The sequence below is a fragment of the Oryx dammah genome, unplaced genomic scaffold, assembly GCF_014754425.2.
Source record: "Oryx dammah isolate SB20612 unplaced genomic scaffold, SCBI_Odam_1.1 HiC_scaffold_26, whole genome shotgun sequence".
In the NCBI taxonomy this organism is placed as follows: domain Eukaryota; kingdom Metazoa; phylum Chordata; class Mammalia; order Artiodactyla; family Bovidae; genus Oryx; species Oryx dammah.
Genome location: NW_024070210.1, coordinates 66,622,219 through 66,644,161, shown reverse-complemented (window position 1 = coordinate 66,644,161; position 21,943 = coordinate 66,622,219). Strand labels below are relative to the sequence as shown.

Below are 21,943 nucleotides of genomic sequence, written 5' to 3'. Positions count from 1 at the left end.
TCCAAAGAAGAGATAAAGAGGAAGAAAGCTAGTGTCTTAATCAGTTTTTCTCGGTCTAGTTTAGAATAGATGTAGAATAAGGCATTTGCTATAGATTAGGTTGTTGTTTAGTTGCTAAGTTGTGTCCAACTCTCTTGCGATCCCATGGACTCTAGCCCTCCAGGCACCTCTGTCCATAGGATTTCCCCAGCAAAAATACTGGAATGGGTTGCCATTTCCTTCTCCATGATAGATTAAGGTTGATAAAGCACAAATTTAATAGTTGTCATTGCTCATCAACCAAAGTAGATAAAGTTACCTAGATTCTGATTATGAATCTTTTTTTTTTTTTTTTTCAGGAAAATAATAGACTTTAAAGTGAGATTTGAATAGTGGATACTTTTTTTTTTTTTACTTTTGTTTACATTTATTTTTTGCGGCATTTATTCCCAGGCCATAAGTTTTTGTTTCTTTGGTTTCTTCTAGGGTATCTTTTTCTTCTATGCAACCTCCTTTTCTGGTTTAGGATTTGTTGTTTTTCAGTGAGAATTGATCATCTCAGTGTGGCAAGGAGAGCTCATATATGGGTTGATCTGACCATGAACTCTCTCAAGTCCTGTGCCACATCTTGAGGACCTTCTTCACCTGGAATGTGCTCAGTAACTAGAGAATCTATATCTAAGCCCTTAGGTTCAGAATTACTCTCTGCATTTTTGAGCATGTGCAGTAAAAATCAGCACTCTTTTTGGGCCACTGACCCTGCATCCAGCCCCACTGTTTAGCCTGTGCCCACATTACCAGCTCTGCCATTGTAATGACAGAATGGTACATGCTGCTTCTTTAAGGTGACACCCCTTAGACACTTGGCTGCTTTCGGATATGCATACCCTTAATGGCCTGGACAGTTTCACGAATGTTCTTAAAGTGAACTCGAAGATTTGAGCCTCTTGATTTACATGATTTTGTGGGGTCTTCTGGGTCAGATGAATAGCACACAATTTTTAGAGGTCACCTCAGGCCACTTATGCTTCCCAGGTGGCTCAGTGGTAAAGAATCTGCCTGCCAGTGCAAGAGACCCAAGAGACTTGGGTTTGATCCCTGGGTCAGGAATATTCCCTGGAATAGGAAATGGCAACCCACTCCAGTAGTCTTGCCTGGAAAATTCCATGGAATGAGGAGCCTGGTGGGATACAGAGGTCGCAAAGAATTGAACTTGACTGAGCATGCATGCAGGTCACTTACTAGAAAAGAGCAAATAAAATTAGAACAAAGATAAGTTGATAATAAATTATCCCTTTGAAGACTGATTCATTTGTGGTTCTTTCAGCCCAATTATTGAAGATAGCCGTGAAGCCACACACTCCTCTGGGTTCTCTGGATCTTCTGCCTCAGTTACAAGCACCTCCTCCATTAAAAGTCTTCAAATTCCTGAGAAATTGGAGCTCACTAGTGATGCTGCAGGTAGGTTCATATATACCATTTGTGAGGAAATATCTACATCTGCATCCAGTGAGCACTTTTTATCAGAGCAAACTGAGGCATATGTATTTCTTCTCTGGAGAAGTTGCCATAAATTGTGAAATCACTAGACTAAATGAGTACAAACTGAATTCAGTATCATAAAGACCTGAGATAGATGAGTGTTGTTAGATTAACAGTTTTGATCATGCAGTCTTGGGGGGGGGTTTTGCCCTCCTTTGTTAAAATACCCATTTTGGTTTTAAGGTAATTTTTTTTTTCAACTTTTTTTTACCCAGACAGCCCTACTCAGTCACCCTGGTGTTCACAGTATCGCAGACAACTGGTAAAATCGCTACCAGAGCTGAGTGTCTCTACAGAGTTTTTTGTAGAAGATAGACCAATGCCTAATTTGGAAATAGAGAAGGAAATTGAATTAGGTAAGTATCATTGAATGCATGGCCTTTTGTGTGTGACAGTATATAAATAAGAGACTATTTATACTTGAACTTGATGCTTAAGTACAATCAATATTTCTAGAATGTAAGAAACAGCATTATAGAGGTTGACACATTCATAAGTTTATGTCCCAGTAACAATAGGAATTCTATCTTCCCCTCTTTCAATTTTTTCCCCCTTTTTCAATTTTTAACAAATGATTTTGAAAAGTATTTTAGATGCTACTAACTGTCAAATATAAAGTTCCTTTAGCCCTTAAACCAGGAAATAAAACCTAGGGGCTGTACATATTCACAGTGATTTTTAAATGGAATCAAACCTTCTCAACAGATAATGAGGAATATTGCATTAGACAAGAATACCTGGTATGTGACGATTACAAGTTATTCTGGGTGACACCAAGAAACACTGCCGAGTTAACCATAATAAAGGTAGGACTGATTCTTTGTCATTTCATTTACTTCATAAATAATATCAGTTGAAGCAGTAATTGTGACTCCATGGCACCATCAAATCCCTCTGATAGTCTAGGAGCTGCCTTATATGAGTCAGTGATGCGTCAAGAAGTCGCTCACCATTATGTGCCAAGGTCTGATGTGAAAAATGACAAGGTATTGTGTAAATCTCTTAATGTGTTCAAACATGTTAGGTATTCTATCAGTTTTATCTTCTTGAGGACATCTTCTGAAATTTCCTGGCTTCCTTCAATCTGGAAGGCACACACACACACACACACACACACACACACCAACCATCTTCTGAAATTTCCTGGCTTCCACAGACACACACACACACACACCATCTTCTGAAATTTCCTGGCTTCCTTCAATCTGGAAGGAACACACACACACACACACACAGTATTACTTTGAAATTTCCATTCACCATCATCCCAGGGATTCATATTACCTCTTTTTTATATTGACTGCCTAGTTACCTTGGATCCCTGTTTTTTTTCTTCTTTCTTGATTTAACTTAGGCACTTGATGGCCATTTCAACCTGGAAACTTCTTTAGTTCTGAGAAATTATCTTCAAAGAAAAAATTATTTCTCCTCTCAGTCTTTGCTGTTCTTGTATCCTAGAATTCCTTTTGTTAGGATTAAGGGTTTCCTGAACAGATTTCTTTAAAAATCTTACCTTTTTTTCTGCTATTTTCTCTTTATATTTTTGCTTTACTTTCTGGAATGTTTTATCAACTTTATTTTCAGCCTTTTTACTGGGTTTTTCATTTCTTTTATCATGTATTACATTTGTAAACTTTCTTTTTTATACTCAAATTTTTTCTTCTTTGTAGAATTCTTTCTTCATTTCAAAGATGAACTTACCTCTCTGACTATATTAACAGTGCTTTAATTTTGCTTTCTCCCTGCTTCATATATTTTCTTTTGTCTGTTTTGATCTCCATCTTTCATATTTGAGGCTTTCTTCAAGTCTTTGGCTCTCTCTTCATATTTAAGTATGGGTCTCTAGAAAACCAGTTAAAACTATGTATATTGACAGCTGTAGGCCTCACTGTACAATGATCTCATTTGACCTTGATATTGGAAAAAACCCAAGTCTTTAGGTCTTTTCTCTTAAGCTTATCAGATACCTCAGAGAAAACTTCTGGTTTCTTACCTAAGGTATATAATCCTGGCTGCTAGTCTCCTAAAAGCTTCATGGGGAAATTAGTCTGGAAAGTAGAAGGGCAGGAAGGTACATCTTAACATTTGACATATAATAAACTTTTTCTTCTTTTCCTTATGGCATTCCCACCCTCAACAGTGCGTAAGTGTCCTTTAGTCTAGAGCCCTTCTGTTTTATATTCTCTAGGGAAAAAAGTGGTCTTCAAGAATGAAAGAAAGGCAGTTGTTAGGCTGGGCTACAGGAGCTGGAGGGGTAGTCAGGGGTCTAACTTTCTCTTTAACAAAGTTCAACCCCTCCAGTTTTAGCTCCACATTCACCCTTACCGCTGTAGATAATTAGTACTACCAGTTTTATATTACAGAAAGATGGTCTTGTAATACAAATTTGGTTGCTGTCAGCCTTCTCTACTGCTAGAATCAGCTTTCTTGGGTCTGTTAAGTGAATTGTTACCTCTTAATATTCTGTTTCCAGCTTCCAGAATATCCTGCTGCTCTGTTCTTTCCTAAAGGTATATGCCTTTTCAAATATCCCTTTTCTACTATTATTTCTGTCAGGATATCAGAAGGGCTGGAGGGAATGTCTTCAATCTGCCAACCATTACCATAGATTCTAATGGCTTTTATTTTTTAAATATATTTTCTTACAGGTATCTTCTCAACCTGTCCCGTGGGACTTTTATATCAACTTCAAGTTAAAGGAACGTTTAAATGAGGAGTGTGATAATTTGTGTAGCTGTTATCAATACCAAGATGGCTGTATCGTTTGGCATCAATATATAAACTGCTTCACCCTTCAGGTTTGCAATAATATAAAAACATACCATTTAAAATTCTCAAGTAGAGAGATTTGTATGACATTTGGCAAAGGAATTTAGTACACAATTCCTATTAATCTTCTAGAAATAGACTAATTAATTTATTTTCCGAAGTTGTTTTGACCAAGAAAACATTTTAACTCTTTATTATGTCAATTTTCAAACATATAAAAGGAGACAGAATTGTGTAATGACATTTATGATCATCACCAGCTCATGGCCACTTTTGTTTTAAATTCCTGGTCTGATAATTCCAATATCCCTGCCATGTCTGGCTTTGATGTTTGTTAAAATTGTGGTTTTTGCCTCTTAGTATGCCTTGTAAATTTTTCTTAATAGCCAGTCATGATGTACTAGATAAAAGAAATTGCCCTTTAGTAATGTGATGATAACATACGTGTGAGGGGAAGGAAAGTGTCGTACAGTGCTATTAGTTATCATCTTTTGTAATGCATGTATGCCTTTGGACTGTGAACTTCACAACTTTCTGTTTCCTAAACTGCCCCCCATACCTCCCACCTGCCCAGCTTAGGTGGGACAAAATAGCTGAAGTGGGCTGGAATTGGGTATTTCTCTTATCCAAGGTCAAGTAGACTCTGATAATATCCCAGTATGTTAGGCTCTGGTTAACTAGTTTCCCCTGAAGGCAGGCCTTATTAAAAAGAACAGAGTGCTCTGGCCTGTTTCAAATGTTTCTTTTTCCCCTCCCCCTGCTGGAAACAGTAGGGGGATTTTTCTACGATATTTACTGTGAAAACCTGATCTGCTCCTAGAGGTAAAATTCACAAAAATGTGGGTGCTTCCCCTATACTTACAGATACTAGAAGAGTTGTTGATTTTTTAGTTTGTTCAGCTTTTTACATGTTCGGACAGAGTAGCAACTTCCAAGTTCCCTATGTGAGGAATGGAAACCAGAGTCTATTTTTGCCATTCTTGTTTTATCTGTACTACCCCTCTGGATTATTTTTAGTACCCATACACAATATATCTTTTTTTGACCATGCTGCAGGGCTTGTGGGAATCTCAGTTCCCCAGCCAGGGATTGAACCAGGACCCTTGGGAGTGAAAGCCTGGAATCCTAACCACTAGGCCACCAGAGAACTCCCTACAATATGTGATTTTATTCTTTGGACTATTCTTAAGACAGTTTTATGGCTTTTTTTTTTTTTTTTGAGATTATTTCTCCTGTCATTTTTATTTTTTTTTAATGTCTCTGAGATTATTTCATTTCTCATCTCTTTTTTAAATTGAAGTATAATTGCTCTACAATGTTACATTAGTTTCAGGTATACAACATAATGATGGTTTTGCTGCAATTGTGATGGTAATATGAATTCTCCAAAATTGTTGGCATGAGGGTAATTTTAAACTACCATTTATATAGAGATCCTACTATGGGCCGGCCTCACCCTGTATGAACAATCTTACTGGAGAGCAGCACTGTTAAAAATGGAACAAAAACCAACCTACAAAGGAGCCCACATTCTAACAGAGAACCAGGAAGAGTACAGAGCAGCAGTAAGCAAGGTATTGACTATGTCACCTCAATTTAAATAATTTTCTATCCTTCTATTTCCAGGATCTTCTTCAACACAGTGAATTTATTACCCATGAAATGACAGTATTGATTATTTATAACCTTTTGACAATGGTGGAGAAACTGCACAAAGCAGAAATAGTGCATGGTGACTTGAGTCCAAGGAGCCTGATTCTCAGAAACAGGTTGGTCCTTTTCATTCTCTTATAATTCTCTCAGCTTTGGCTTAAAACATGGGTAGTTTCCATTTTCTCTTGCCTTTGATAAATACTATATTGAAGAATACTGTATGTTAAGAGGATACTTGCTTCCTAAAAGTCAGTAGTCACTGAGAATAGTTTAAAAGTATTCAAAGGGGAAAAAAAACACACACACATTGAGGAAATAATCCAGAAAAAAAAGATATCACTCTATTGTGATGATTCCTGTTTAGAGAGACGTAAAAGGTAAATATTTGGGGAATGTGAAGTAGATTGTCTAGTGTTTCTTTGTGTGGGGCCAGTGCAGAACTAGGTAGATTGCTAGCAAAGTTGAGGCACTGCTCAGTTTCAAAGACCAAAGTTTAATCATACCAAGCTGAGGTAATTGCTGAGAGAAGTAGGTAAAACCAGAGTGCGAATGCAAAACCATGCCAAGAAAAGGGGCTTAGTGTTGAAATCCAGTTTAGCCATCAAGTTCAAGGAAGGAAATTTCAGAGCAGGAAATAGATGAAACCCAGATACTCAATTAAGAAAATATAGAAAACATTGAGTCATAAACAAGGCAAAAATGGTCAACAATTTTTGTTTTATGGGAAGGACTAGAGGACCAGCACACCCTTCTAGTGATCATTGATCTCATGATGTTTGAGTAAGCAGTGTAGTTTAAAGATGCTTTTTCTATCTCAAGCTTGTGACTTGGGTAAGCAGTTAATTTTCTCTTTGAGGTTTTTGGTGTACACTAAAAGCTGGAATCATTCTCTACATTTCTCCTGACTACTTATTCTGTTAGAAGAAACTGAATTAGACTCCAGATCATAGTTGGCATGGAAATTAAATAAAAGAATCTCCAATGTATTCCTGCAATCATAACCAAAAGAACTAGAGCTTCCTACCTTCTTTCCTGAGATGGTGGAGTCTTAAAGGCTTCCCCAAGCATAATACAGCAGCATTTCTCATCCAGAGTACCATAGGTACTTAGTGCGAGTCTGGTCCAAGCATTTCAGGATTTTTATATCTATTCCCCTGTAATTACCTCCCACCCAATTAAATACAAGTTACAGTCAACCAGTCATTGTGATTACCAAAAATCTCCCCATATGTTTCTAAATGTGAAAAACCCTGGTATAGTTCTTATTTTGATTCTGTTTCACAGCACTGAAATTTCAGAGGGATAGTACTAGAGTTCACAGGGCTTTTCTCAGGAATTGTAGGCAAAGAGATTTTCTAAGTCTTTTTAGGATTGGGCATTTGTATTCTGTATATTTAGATATCCTCTCAGTCCCCAGAGGACTCTAGAAAACCACATAGTGTTCAAGGGACATTGCCTTTTAATATGTCACATCTTTTCAAATTTGATAGGAAATTTTGTATAGATTCACAGGGAATTGAAAGAGCCTTTTGAAATCATTTAATGCAGTTTCTACATTGTGTGTGTAAAATGAGATCCAAGAAAGTGGAATGTCTTACCCAGGGTAACAGTGAATGGACGATTAGAGAGTTAGGAGACCTTTCTGCTTTTCATTATTCTAAGAAACATTTTCCTGCCTCTCCCAAGTTTTGAAAATATTTGGGGATTACAGTTTTATGGCCAAAATAAAATTGTAAAGAAAAATGGGAACAGTTGTAAATTTTAAAGTAAAATAGATAAGCTGGTGCTGTGGAGGTATATGTGATAGGATTAATCAAAGCCTCTATTTAGAAATATAGGACCTGCCATTGATATCAATCAGGAACTGAGAAAGCAGAGAAAGAAAAGGAACACATAAAAAATAATCCATTTTTTCCTCATATAAATAATTCCTATATCTCTTTGGAGAACAGCTTTATTACATGGAATAGGTAATTCCAAGGAAAATCAGTAGTGATTTAGTGCTATAAAGTTGTGTGTGTGTGTATTTTTTAAGGAAATAAGGGTTGGAATTACAGACGAGTGTAAGATAGAGTATGGTATTAGTTTAATGTAAACAGGATAGTTTACAGTATTTTGTAAAGGTGTCACTTTACCAAAAACAGTCTTATGTTGTTTTTGATTAAACTCAGTGAAGGAGTCTGAATGACATTCAGAAAGCCTAATCTATAATAGTAAACAAGAAAGGCTATACCACTTATAAAAGCTTAATTTCCTCCATCATAATCCTTGTTAGTGTATAAATTATTGCTATTGTATATGTTAATATCTATAGTACAAGGCCGAGGCCTGCATTCTGCTTCTGGTACTTAGTTTATATAATATGGAAACTCAATAAGTGTTCTGTTGTGACCATGCACTTTGGCTTCTATAGCTTAGGCCAGTAAACCACTCTTGACATTCCCCAGTTGGGTGGATACAGGCACTTTTCTTATAGGTGCATTTTCATAACTAACCACTTGAGGGAGCTATTGGCATAGCTAAAGCACACCTGCAGTACCTCCTTTTCGTCTTTGCTTTTTTTTTTTTTTTAAAAAAAAGACCAGCTATGCAGCTTCTTTCATGGCCTGTTTTTTTAATCTCCTTCTCTTAAATTTGGGCTTAGAATCCACGATCCCTATGATTTTAATAAGAACAATCAAGCTTTGAAGATAGTGGACTTTTCCTACAGTGTTGACCTTAGGGCACAGCTAGACGTTTTTAACCTCAGTGGCTTTCGGACTGTACAGACCCTGGAAGGACAAAAGATCCTGGCTAACTGTTCTTCTGCCTACCAGGTAAGTGTAAAATAAGCCAGAGCAAATATGGAGAGGGTTTCTTAATCTCTTTCTTACCTAAATAAGCCATGAAAGCTAATGTTTGCTGATACTGTCTCTCCTGAAACAGATAACCTAGTTTTCATATATCACCAAGTCAAGCAAAATGTACCATTTTTCTGTCACAACACTGAAGAATATACACATACACGTGCAGACACATGACTAACTCAGTAACCTAAGTGTCAGGGCCGTTTCTACCACTTATCTGTGTTGTATTTTGTAAATCATTTTCTGTGATATTCTCTGTAAAATAAAGATAATAGTTTGCTATATGTACATTAGAACTCTTGTGAGGAATAAAGGAAATAAAGTATATAAAAAGAACATTAGGACAAATGTAAACTGTTTTATATGGTGGCATTATATGCAAAAATCCCTTTTGACTCAGCTCTGGATATATGGCATTTGCTGATGGAATATATAGCATAACCCTGAACTAGTCATGTGCAACACATTTAGATCACAGCTGGAGTCCATGCATATTTAGTAGGTATACAAATTTGCATTTGACAGTCCAGATATTTTTGTTCTTAAGGATATCTTTTGTTCTTAAGGATAATTCTTAGAGTTGGCTCTGCTGCTCACTTCTTTGGGGAGTTTCTCCCTTTACTGTAAGGATAAGAACAGTCTACTAAAATGTATGTCATAAAATAAACTTAGCTAAGCACTGTAATGCCTGTCAACTTCCTATATAAATAAATTGGCATCATAGTGGCATAGAATGATTTTAGCTGATAGTGCTTTTTGTGATTTCAGGTAGATCTGTTTGGTATAGCAGATTTAGCGCATTTATTATTGTTCAAGGAGCACCTACAGGTCTTCTGGGATGGGTCCCTCTGGAAACTTAGCCAAAATATTTCTGAGTAAGTATTGGTGATTTCAGGATCTTTGCCTGTCCAAATGATCTTCTCTTTATCTCTGGTGCTCTCTCTGCTTTGACAGCTTGGTTTCTTAATCCAAATGCCATGATTTCATTAATTTTAACCAGTTTTCATTAGATCTTCAGTGGAGTACCTTGTGCAGGACAAAGGAATTATTAATAAAAAGGGAATCAAACTATTCAGCTTCAGGACATTATTTTGAACCTAGATATATAAATATGACATATAGGTTGACTATGGAAGTCTCTCAGTTTAGACGTCTTAATAGAAACATTTTGTGAGAATAATTTTCTAACCAATTGGTATTAGTCTTATACCCCCTTTTAACTACTTTTATGAAAAGGTAATAAGCATCTCTTGAAGAGAGTTAAATTTCTAAATTACATAATAATTTTAGGCTATTATTTATTTAATGAATGGATAAAACCAAAGCAGAGAATTGAATCTCCTTGGTGAGGAAGCAAATGCTCTCTTGGTAAGAGTTGCTTGGTCTCAGAACCTTAGTATTCCCTCAAGCCTGCTCGTAATACTTAATAAATATCCCATCTTCCATCTTACCTTATCATAGCTGTTAACTTCCCAGAATAAGTATAACAATCTATCACCTGCTAATAGATTCTTTAGTTAAAAGAAAAATCAGTATTGATACTTTAATACCACTTTACTTCCATTTTTCCCTCCCAACAATTGAATTGTTGTTTTTCTTTACTCAGAATTTGGCCAGTCTTTATTTGTCTCTAACGTATACTTTCAAAATGGGTTTGAAATATAAGTAAGGCATAACATAGGATAGAGTTAGGTATCTCCAGTTGGTTATGGTCCTAGATGAGTCTTACACAAGCGGAAGCAGGTAGGGGCAGGTGGGATTTTCTAACAACCTTGCCTTATACAATAATAGAAGCTTATTTTTTTAATACAAACATCATAGACTTAAGCAGTAGTTTCTTCAGTCGAGCTTAAGATTCTGCGAAGGTTGTAAAGATAATAAACTACTGGGCAAGGGGAGAGAGGAAGCTGTCATCTTTCTAATGACCTAGACATTAGGAAAGTTAGAGGAGAGGAGAGAAATTTTGTTTTTCTTCTAGTTGTAGAAGAGAAGTGCTGCATCTCAGTATATGGAGGAAATTTATAGATTCAAATGAAAGATTTTCTTTCCCTTTAGGTGCGTTCATTGTATTATAACTTTTCCCACTGTGGTAGTCTTTTTTTTTTTTTAATAGTTTCACCTTGTGCTTTCAAAGGACACTACTTGAGTGATCTCTAACCCTAGAGTTAGGTATTACCTTCAACCATGTTGGTGCATAAATGTACCATTGAGTTAAACACAGAAAGAATTCAAACTCCTATATGCCTAATCTTGATGAAAATGGTTTTATATATTTTTAGGCTAAAAGATGGTGAATTGTGGAATAAATTCTTTTTGCGGATTCTGAATGCCAGTGATGAGTCCACAGTGTCTGTTCTGGGGGAACTTGCAGCAGAAATGAATGGGGTGTTTGACACCACATTCCAGAGTCACCTGAACAAAGCTTTTTGGAAAGTGGGGAAGTTAATCAGTCCTGGGGCTTTCCTCTTCCAGCAAGATAGGCAGTCAAGCCTCTCACAGATTCCTACCTAAAATCAATGGTTGTACTATGGAACACTGGATCTGTATATGCTGTGATTTAATTTAGGTACACTACTAATACTTTTCTACTTTTTGATAGAAGTATATTTCTAGGTAACTGGCATTTTCTTCTCAACAATGTACCTACTCTTGGCCTCGACTAAGCTTAACAAAGAACAGTTTTATTCTAAGTGGATTCAATATTAATGGGTACCTTGCTGTCATTTAACACATTTGCCTCAACTTTTCCTTGTACTCTTCCGATTTGTAATTTTTAACATGTATCCTTATGATCACTATGTATTTTGTAAATAATAAAATAGTATTTGTTAAATTTGTTCTTCTAACATCTCATCTACTTTTTGCCAACTAAGATAATAAATAGCCTTATTTTGCAGACAGGAGCTACTTTACCATGGAAATTTGTGTATTCTAGACTTGCAACTGTTTTTATAGGATCATAATAATATAGAATAGCCAACCATTCCTGAAGGTGTTCCTGACTTTCCATTAAATGGTCTAGATTGAAAAGTAGATTAAATGGTTTATACAAGGCCAAATTTTCTTAAGTTTCAAGTGGTAAAGTTGTTTTTATTATGTCTTAATGTTTTCATTTTTTTATCCACCATGCCCCTTGGTCTACTTATATAATCTAGTGGTGCTGCTGCCGCTGGGCCTCTTGATAAGGGCTGTGTGAGTTAGGGGAAAAAAGGTTTTGAATGGACTTTAGCAACCTTTCAGAAATGGAATGATCATCATTCTGTTACATGCAAAATGACTTGTTAGGGGCAAGGTTAATGAAGGATTAGAAGAAGGTTTTTCATTTGAAAAATTTGAAGGGGCAGAATGTTAGAATAAAAAGATGACTTTGACACATGGACTCATTTGGGAGTGCATAGGTCTAGATGAAGTCTTAGACCACTAAACAGAAGCTTGAATTTCATCAGGTTTGGAGATAGGGAAGAAAATCAGTAGAAAGGGTAGTGAAAACTATTTCATATCTAAATATCAAAATTATCAAATGTGCCTCTTTATTGGTGCCTGTTTTTTTTTTTTTTTCTTTTTAACTCTAGTTGTCACTGTTACTGCTCTAAAATTGCTGGAAAGCAGAAGATTCTAAGTATATCTTAACTAAAAATATTTAAGCATATATACTTGAAGCACTGAAACATGACTTGCATCTGAAGGATAATCAACTTAGAAATTTTTGCTCTTAACCAAAATATGACTTTTGATACATTTTCATGTTTGTTTCTTGTACAACTAAAGATATAAAATTATATACTGTATCTTTTATGTAACTGAACCCATCTATCCTTCTGCTGTTCTTTGATTTCTCAATCCACCGCTTTGACATGTAAAGTCATTACTCTGAGTCTGGATGGTAAATTTAGATTCTTTCTTAACATAGGCTTAGCTTCCATCTAGTGAATTTTTCAGCAGCCTTGACAGCATGACTGACAAAGCACTGCTTTATGGATAAAGCTTTATTTCTGAAAGTCTGCTCTGAGGAGAGGGAGGGAAATCTGAGGAAGTTAATTTATTAGGGAACTTGGAACTGTTTTGCCACCTCTTCCTGCATTCCCCATCCCTTCCAATCCTTTCTTTGTAGAGGGAAGAAAATAGTACCTGGTCAGTTAGAACCTGTGATGTCTTCATTTTCTCTTGATGTGATATTGCTCAGTTGTGCCTGACTCTTTGCGACCCCATGGACTGTAGTTTACAAGGCTCCTCTGTCCATGGAATTTTCCAGGCAAGAGTACTGGAGTGGGTTGCCATTTCCTTCTCCAGGGGATCTTCCTGACCCAGGTCTCCTGCATTGCGGGCAGACGCTTTACCGTCTGAGCCATCAGGGAAGCCCTCATTTTCTCTTAGCCTGAGCATAAAACTATAAAGTGGGCATGTTTGCCTCTTCCTTATAGTTTATGTTGTTTGTCTTGGGAGAAGGAAGCCTCTATTTGGCTTCCTTCAAATAGTTATTTCTTGTCTGACTAAAGCAGTGATAGTGTAACGATGGACCTGAGGAAAAGAACACAGTTGAAAAGAGGATTTTCACTTTTGTTTGAAAAGAAACCATGGAAATACAGTACCTCACCATTCACAAAGTGTACATCCACTAATTTTCTACCACTGTTAGAGTCTTCACCCACTGTGACAGTTGCACAAGAAAGCTTCCACCCAAGTCATGGTGCTCTGCTGCCAAACTTGAATCTGGAAATAAAAAGAGCTCCTATAGCATTAGGACTTTAGACTGTTAGCTGGGCTGTTATCTCAAGATAGATAAGAATGCCTTTCAGAGGGTTAGCAAAAAGCTCTTTGAAATGACTCTTGTATTTAGGCTAAAATCTTTAAGCAAAGGCAGCAAAGAAATGCTTCTTTTCCATTGCTTTGGAAAAAGAGGAATTCTTCCTCCAGCCTCACCAACTCTTACACCAAATTTGCTTCTAATCTGGCTTCTAAAATTAAGACTTCCCTAGTGAGGAAAATGCATTAAAAAAATATATTTAGTATGGCAAACTTCAATCTTAATGAGGTTCTTGGTTCCACCAAAGATAAAAGAAGCTACAAATATTTAATAGGATAAAGGTGGCAGTTCAGGTAACTGGTATTGAAGCATGGATTAGAGTTTGAACTTAATTAGAGGATGAATCAGTACCAGCACTAGTTCATAAAGTGTGCACGCAAGCTCAGCTGTGTCCTACTCTTTGCGACTCCCTGGACTGTAACCCACCAGGCTTCTCTGTCCCTGTTATTTCCCAAATAAGAATACCAGAGTGGGTTGCCATTTCCTCCTCCAGGAAATCTTCCTGACCCTGGGATTGAACCCAGATCTCCTTGGCAGGTGGATTCTTTACCGCTGAGTCACCTGGGAATCCCTAACTCATATAGCACCCTTGTGCACATTAGAAAAAGGCTCCTCCTCCTAGTGGATTCAGTCCGTTCCTATGCACCATAGCTTGACTGGATTGCAGTCCCCACTTACCCGCTCAACCTGGTACCCTTGTGCAATGAATACATTGCCCTGCTATATGCAGTAGTCTTTCCTGTTTCACAGCCACCTACAAAAAAAAAGATCAAAAACGTTAATGTAAAAGGCTGAAAATATACTAGATGACTTTGTAATTTTTTGTCTGTGACATAAAACCAAGAGTAAGAAGATTGCTATTTATTACTATAATAGATAAAAACAAAACCTAACAGTCACCTATCTCCTCTCGCCCCCGCCAAAAAGAGAAACTCTAAGCTCAAACTAGGAATAATCACTGGCCACATGTTTGTGTCATTTTTTCACTTGCATTATCTCAAGGTCTTATAACTAGTCTCTCTGCCCCCACCCCGCCGCCCGCTACCTCCAGTCAAACCAGAACCCTCCAGTGGCTTCCAGTGTCACACAGCTCAATGAGAAGACTTCTCACAGCCTGCAAGACCCTGCCAGGTCTAACCTGGCCATTCCCTCACCTCTTCCCTGACTCCTTTTCCTTCCTCACTCCACTGTAGCATGCCCACCTCCTTTCTCTTCCTTAAACACGCCAACTAGTTTCCTTCTTTATGAACTTTTAGCTTTCCATCTCTTCTGCTTGGAATATTCTCTCCCATAACTTCACGTGCATTACTCCCCTACTCCCCTTCAGGTGTCTTCTCAGATCGCCACCTTATCGGAGGCCTTCCCTGGCTGTTCTGTACAAAATACCACGCCTACCCTTATACACACTGCTGTTCTGCTGTTACTCTTATCGTTCTTCACCCTGCTTTATTTTTTCCATAGCACCTATCACCTACCTTTTCCATAGCGTATATAGAAATGTATTTTATCCTTTCCCCCTGTATCCCACTACTAGAATTTAAGCTCCTTAAGGGCAGGGATTTACTTTCTTTTAACCCCAGTGCCTAGAGCACAGTCAAAACACTATTTTATACCTAAGGTACAAAGAACTCTTAAAAAAATGAAAACCAGTAGAAATAGACAAAGGGCATGAACAATTCACTAAAAACACTCCAATGGCCAACATAAGAGTTGTTCACTCATTCCTAATTAAATAAAATGCAAAACAAATGGGAAATTTTCATCATTCACATAGTAAATGGTTGAACATTGTGAGGGTGAGTGGAAATAAGCACTCAGATGTTATTAGTGGGAGTGCAGATTGGTGCACTACTAGGAGGTGATTTGGCAATATTTAATTTAAATCTGAGAAGTTTTTCCTAAGATTTTACCTTAAAGAAGCATTGAAGCACTGTTTGTAATAGCTGTCCTTCCTGCCTCCAAGTCTCATGAGTCCCATAGGGGTAATCAGTGCAACCAACCCTGGGAGAAGAGGCGCCTGAAACTAATGCAGAGGTAAAATCAGACCATTTCTGTAGGTGGCGGTGGCGCTTGGGCATTGGTGCTGAAGCCCAAGTCTTCCAATTTGGCATGAGCCTATAGAGATGGCAGAACCTGAGTTAGACTTTGAAAGTAGAATTCCACACATTTCAGCTTATGTTTAAAAAAAAAAACTGAGGGGGAGAAAGTGGTTGTCTTTGAGGAGAGGGGCAGCGAGAGGAATGAATAAAGGCTTTTACTTTTCAGTTGTGCATTTCTGAGCACTTTGAACATTCTGATCACTTCTTTTATGTCTGTGGGATAATCTAGGCTAAGAAATTATGGGCTATGGTTTTGTCATTTTTTTCCCTTCTCTACATTAAAAAAATAAAAGCCCTAATAAATGTTGGGTTTCTTTTTTTTAAGCAGGAAATTTAGGAGACTTTATCATCCAAATATAAAAACAAGATTAATTTGGAATTAAAATGAGAGAGTAAAAGCAATTTTACATTACTGAAGATAATACATCTAAACTTCCATCTTTGGTATGTTAAAAATCCATACATGTTCAAATATTTTATAATTTTCTATTCAAAATACTCTTTCTAAAATTATCATCTTCCTACTATTGCAACTTCCTATGTCTGAATTGGGGTTTGTGTGACAAAATTTGACTTTTTTCAAAACAAAAAACATAGGTTTCATATAAAAGCTCGTTGAGTTTCCACAAACTGACAAGGCATGATTAAGAAAATAACAAACTAAAAAACTCAGGCTAAATGTCTGTAAACATACTTTTTTCCATCAAAGCATACTGCTTCCAACAGTCTTGCTCTTTAGAGGTTCCTACAGCAAAGTCTCAGCTCCCTAGCACTGTTGACCCCTAATTCAAATTGACTTCTCCATGGGAAGTAGTGGTTGCCCAATCCCACTGCTAGTTCTCAAATCCCTTGTGAGCAAAGGACTGTCTGTTAATTTTATATAGTCCTAGAAATTAGGAGTGAATTAAATATGTAGTTTTTATTTTTTTTAATGGTGAATTAAAATGTGAAAAATGTGGCCACAAGTTCAAAACCTAATTATATCAGAGTCTTAGTGAGGAGGAAAAATCTTTCCTAGGCTGCAGATGTGTCTAGAATCATCTCACTTTCATTTCTAGTGTGTCACTTTGTGTATGTTTCTTTAATCTTACCAGCCTGGTCATATGATACATTTAATTGCTTCAGTCCTACAATTAGCAAAGTGAAGATGGCATTTCATAAAAACAAATACCCATTAAAATCTGTGAACAGAAAGATGAATATACATTTGCCTTGGCATTTTTAAAACAGAATTGAAAAAACCTGGTAATTCTAGAATGAAGTGATAAAAATACTGAAAAGGATGCCACATGAAGCTTCAACGAGACTGGCTCATTCCAGGAAATGAGACAGCTAAAGGTGAGTGAGTGTGTGGTACAGCAAGTCAAGGAGTCCCAGAGCATTGAAGGAGTCAGGCAGGCAGAAATAGGAGCTAGGCAGAACAGACAGAAGTTAACTGGCACTGCTAGGAGAGACCTTCCAGATCACCTACCCTGTCACTGAACAGATAAGGAAGCCACTCACTCAGAACTCACCCAAGCAGGCACATCCAGTTCCCTAACTAGCATGTGGACAACTGGGGTATGCCGCTGGGGTAGCCCCATAGCTCCTGGCTGCATTACACCATTAGTTGCCTTGGATAGGTGCGTGTACATGTATCTTTTAACAGTAGAGTTACAACTTATATGTGGTGCTCACGTTATAGGGGGTCAGCTTCACAGGCGTAATAAGGCCGACCAGAATCTCCTCAATATTGAGGTGGCCCCCTGCCTATGGTGCCACTGCTTGGAGGTTAGAGATGCTGCCTCTATGGCCAGAATGTCTGGGTTTAAATCCTGGCTGTGTGGCAATGAACAAGTACTTATCCTCTCTGAGCCAGTGTTGTCCTCTATAAAGTGAAGATAACCTGAGTGCCTACTTTACGGAGTATTTGGAACTAAATAAAGCTTTTAGTACAGATGCTTGTAGATGTTTATATTGGTTTAGTTCTAACGTGGTCCAAAGTCCTCTGGAAACTTCTCAAGTAAATTGGAACCTCCGCTAGATTAGGGCCTTACTATAATTTACTGTACAGAGTACAGTGAAATCTGTAATATAATAAAGGCAGTTGAAAGAAACATGATGTTCTGTATTCTAAAGGAGAAATAGTTATTTCTGTTGGGAGTGACCTTCAGGAAACCAAATAATTGTACTTAAAGAATACAGTCTCAAGATCAGCCAAGTTCTAAGCTATCAGGAAGGTCCATCTAGTCTCATCTTCACCCCACAGGGCTGTTTCAGTCCTGTCTGCCCTGATGATACATATCAGGCAGGGTCTTGCTGCCCACATTGGTGAGAAGCAGGATGCAGATTCCCTCTTCTTTAACCATCTGTAGATGTATTTCACTCTTCTGCCCTCTCCTCTCCTTCACCAGGGGAAACCCCTTCTGGCTTAGGCACAGGAGCTACTCACCCCATTTAAGGCCAAGATATTTAGTCTCTTCCTAAGGCTCTTGCTGCTAGAGCTTAGGCTTTCAGAACCATTTCTATATTACCTTCTGCTGCATCCCTCCCCTGAGCCAGTGAATGAAAAGTGACCACTTGCTTGATAGGAAAAAGGAAAGATAGAACGCAAGAAGTCGTGTGAGTTTGATTCATGAACTGGAAAACCTGGGCTGCAACCCCAGGTCTTCACACTGGCTGCTTGATCAGGGCGGGTCAGTCTGCCATCTGTAAACTAGTGCTAAGGGCTATTGTGAGAATTAACACAATATGGTTGCTAAATTTGAAAGTTCCATGGTTCCTGGCAAGCAGTGGATTCATCTCTGCCCAGCAGTCAGCCCAGAGCTGGGTACAGGAGGCAGCCAGAGCCAGTGTAACCCGTCGTGGAATCTACAGCACAGTGGAGATACCTGACATTCTTATTCACTCAGGCTTCTAGCTGCAACCTGTTGACTCCTGTTCTGCTCTTTGTTGGAACATGTTCATTTACCCTCTTCAGGACAGAAAATACTCTCTTGGAATGTGGCAAAAATGATTAGCCAATAAATATAAACTCTACTGAGGATCCACTTTTTAATGTCAGGCACCATGAAGGATATAAAGAAATAGAGGCATGCTCTCTCCCTTCAGAGAGTTTATAATTTAGTTAGTGGAACAGGATATTATAGGTTAAAGGCTAAGAGAATATAGAGGGGAATATGTCAAAGGACATCTCAAGGTAAGGCTTGACCAAGAGCTAAGGAGTTGAGCAGATGTTTTGGGACACTTTGAAGAAATGAGGGCCAGCATGGGTGTCCTGGGGGTCATCAGGGCATGGCAGGGATTGGAGCTTTTATCAGGTAGTTTTCAGCTGCAAAAATCAGAAAATCTGAACTAGCATAAGGGGTAAGAATATGTTATCTCACATACCAGCCTGAAGCCCAGCAATTCACAGAAGACCCACGCTTCTCCCTATTCCTCCATTCTCCGCATGTTGGCTTTTTGTCCTCAGGCTGGTCCCCTTCTGCAACCCAGTTGGTTCCTGCAGCAAGCCAAACAGCTTGGAGCAGCGCAAGGAAATTCTTCCCAAAAACTCTTCAGCAAACTTGCACTCCTGTCTGGATTGTCACATACCTAGGGTCTAAACCAGTCCCTGGCAAAAAGAAGGGAATTACCAAGATTGGTTCAAAGTAATTGAGATTACCCCCAGGGCTGGTGACAGGGAGGAGCCCTTCCCTGAGCACACAGGAAGGGGAAGAGGATACATGCAAATAAGCTGGGCTTCTTCCAGCAAGTCAGAAGGGGGATATGAGACAGATTTAGAGAGGCGACTGGTAGTGTCTTGCTCATGGGTGGTGTTGGGAAGGAAAAAAAAAAAAAAAACAGAATTTGGTAGGAAAACACCACCCTGGACTCTGAAATGTTCCCTGGGTTCAAACCCCTGCCCTGTCACTTAAGAGACCAAGCAAGAACTTCAGGAGGCCTCAGATTCATCACCTCTAAAATGAGATAGTTAATAGTTCCCACCTAGTTGTAAATTTCATGAGGACAGGGACTTCTCCACAAAGTTATCCCTAGCGCCTAGCGCAGAGCTTAGCACCTAGCAAGTACTCAATAGCTATTTATTGAAAGGACTCATTAATTGGATTGTTGGGAGGATTTAATGAGTTAATGTGTGGCAAGGGCTTAGCACTGTGCATAGCCTCTAACGTGTGCTCAAGAAAATGAGTGTTTTGGCAGTCATTGAGGCAGTAGGAACCCTCCATGTATGTGCTTCAGCTGCTGTCCTTTCTCCTGTGCTGCCAGGCTTATCACTAGCCCTTGCTCATTGAGCAGAAGCTCAGGTATGTCTGGAAGGCTCTCCTGGGGCAATGGGCCTGGGATGGCAGAGGCCATCACTGTGCACTTGGGACCCTGAAGTTTGCAACTTTGACCAGTTTCTGAGCCAGCCCCCATGTTACCATTAACGCTTCAGGGTTAATCCCCTAAAGCCTCCAGAGACCAGCCTTACTCACCTCTAAAGCTGTATGTGCCCGAGTGGAGAAGGGATGCCCATGTCACTGACAGAAGGCTTTTCTTTTTAGCTGTGTCTCAAGGGAAGTTTCCTCTAGTCCCTCCTTTTCCCTGCTCTGACAGAGGGGGTCCAGCCCCTCCCATCGAGGCTGCTCCCAGGAAGTCTCATTTCTGGGAAATGCCACTGCTGGACCTGCTGCCAGCCACTGAACTGGGAACTAGGGGCTGGCCCCTCCTGAATTCTAAGTCTGTGTCCTTGCCACATAGCAGTGAAAGACAGCCAGAGGCAGCAATCAGCCCAGTCAGAGCAGGTTGTGGCCAGACCTTGACTGAGTGGCCCCCTTCAGCCGAAGGGTGCAGTGCCCCCCGGAAACAGTCACGCCAAAGCTTCCTGCCTTGGCACAGGGTGTCACAGCAGGAGCCAGGGCTTGCACGCCGACCCTGGCTTTGCCACCACCTAGCTGATTCAGGTAAAGTTACTGAAACACTCTGAGCTGTAGACTCCTCATCTGTATGAATTGGGATAATAATACCTCCCCCTTGGTGTTTTAAGGATTCAGTGATCTAACAAGCAGGGAGAGCCGAGCTTTCCTACTTCTAGTTAGAGGGCCGGTGCAGGGCCTTCTGTCAAGGCCAGAAGGGCAGTGGCCAAGCAACAAGGCCGTCAGCCAGCAGCAATAGTAATTCCTGCTGCTGCTGCTAAGTCGCTTCAGTCGTGTCCAACTCTGTGTGATCCCATAGACGGCAGCCCACCAGGCTCCCCCGTCGCTGGGATTCTCCAGGCAAGAACACTGGAGTGGGTCGTCATTTCCTTCTCGAATGCATGAAAGTGAAAAGTGAAAGTGAGGTCGCTCAGTTGTATCTGACTTAGCGACCCCATGGACTGCAGCCCACCAGGCTCCTCCGTCCATGGGATTTACCAGGCAAGAGTACTGGAGTGGGGTGCCATTGCCTTCTCTGGATAGTAATTCCTATTGGAGTCAAATTGAGTTTTTCCAATTTCCTTTTTTATTTTTAATTTTACTTTATTTTACTTTACAATACTATATTGGTTTTGCCATCCATCAACATGAATCTGCCACGGGTGTACATGAGTTCCCAATCCTGAACCCCCCTCCCACCTCCCTCCCCATACCATCTCTCTGGGTCATCCCAGTGCACCAGCCCCAAGCATCCTGTATCCTGCATCGAACCTTTGCTGAAGAAGCATTCCTAGAGAAAGTCCCTAACAGCAGGCACTCCTACTCCAGGAGTACGGTGGAGAGTCCCACCAGTCACATTCACAGCCCCCGGCCAGGCATTCTGCACACACCTTGCTCCACCACCAGGGCGTGCCCGTTACCCTGGGCTTCTCACCCAGCTCCACCCCCACAGGAGGGAAACGGGGCGGAGCTGGAGGAGAGGCATAGAAGGGGCCCAAGCACCCCTATATGACAAGGCCTTTTAAGCTCCGTTCCATTCAGGACCCCCAGGACTTGGATGGTCCTTCTCCCTTTTGCTACCAGCACCTTGGAGGGTGGGTGGGGGCTCTGGAGGCATCTGCTATGAGAACCCCACCTACCCTGTGGGAAGCCATTTGGGAAAATCTCTTGAAGGTGGGGCCCCTACCTCTGACCTGGAGGCTGCAGGCTGAGGGCCACCTCTGAGGCGGTGACACCAGCCCTGGAATGCAGGACACAGACCTCCAGTGATGACAGCTGCTTGTTGGTCCCAGCCCTTCCTTTCCGGAGCCTGCCCCGGCTTGGGACGGCAGTGGGGGCAGGCAGATCTGTTCCTCCCTTCCTGGCCCTTTGGCAAGA

General features: G+C 39.7%; 1 protein-coding gene and 2 long non-coding RNA genes across 4 annotated transcripts in view; 1 reads left to right on the top strand and 2 right to left on the bottom strand.

The window, feature by feature from the left end:
- Window positions 1-11,622, top strand: part of BUB1B (BUB1 mitotic checkpoint serine/threonine kinase B) — a 51,067-nt gene extending 39,445 nt beyond the window's left edge. The window contains exons 16-23 of the mRNA XM_040226950.1: window positions 1,307-1,440; window positions 1,737-1,877; window positions 2,227-2,327; window positions 4,170-4,319; window positions 5,917-6,059; window positions 8,588-8,759; window positions 9,558-9,664; window positions 11,069-11,622. Coding sequence (XP_040082884.1) covers window positions 1,307-1,440; window positions 1,737-1,877; window positions 2,227-2,327; window positions 4,170-4,319; window positions 5,917-6,059; window positions 8,588-8,759; window positions 9,558-9,664; window positions 11,069-11,300 — 1,180 coding nt within the window. The 3' untranslated portion in view covers window positions 11,301-11,622. The remainder of the gene's footprint in view (window positions 1-1,306; window positions 1,441-1,736; window positions 1,878-2,226; window positions 2,328-4,169; window positions 4,320-5,916; window positions 6,060-8,587; window positions 8,760-9,557; window positions 9,665-11,068) is intronic.
- On the bottom strand, window positions 8,493-15,147 carry LOC120853221. Its single transcript, XR_005718737.1, has 3 exons — window positions 14,272-15,147; window positions 12,918-13,499; window positions 8,493-9,815 (listed from the first exon to the last, which is right to left on the bottom strand). It is a non-coding gene; the product is annotated as an uncharacterized LOC120853221 (long non-coding RNA).
- Window positions 15,148-15,509: 362 nt separating this feature from the next.
- LOC120853222 lies at window positions 15,510-21,931 on the bottom strand. 2 transcript variants are annotated; one of them, XR_005718738.1, is made up of 3 exons: window positions 21,827-21,931; window positions 19,062-19,284; window positions 15,510-15,708 (listed from the first exon to the last, which is right to left on the bottom strand). It is a non-coding gene; the product is annotated as an uncharacterized LOC120853222 (long non-coding RNA). The 2 variants fall into 2 exon arrangements; XR_005718739.1 differs by lacking the exon at window positions 21,827-21,931 and adding an exon at window positions 20,469-20,803.
- Window positions 21,932-21,943: the final 12 nt, after the last annotated feature.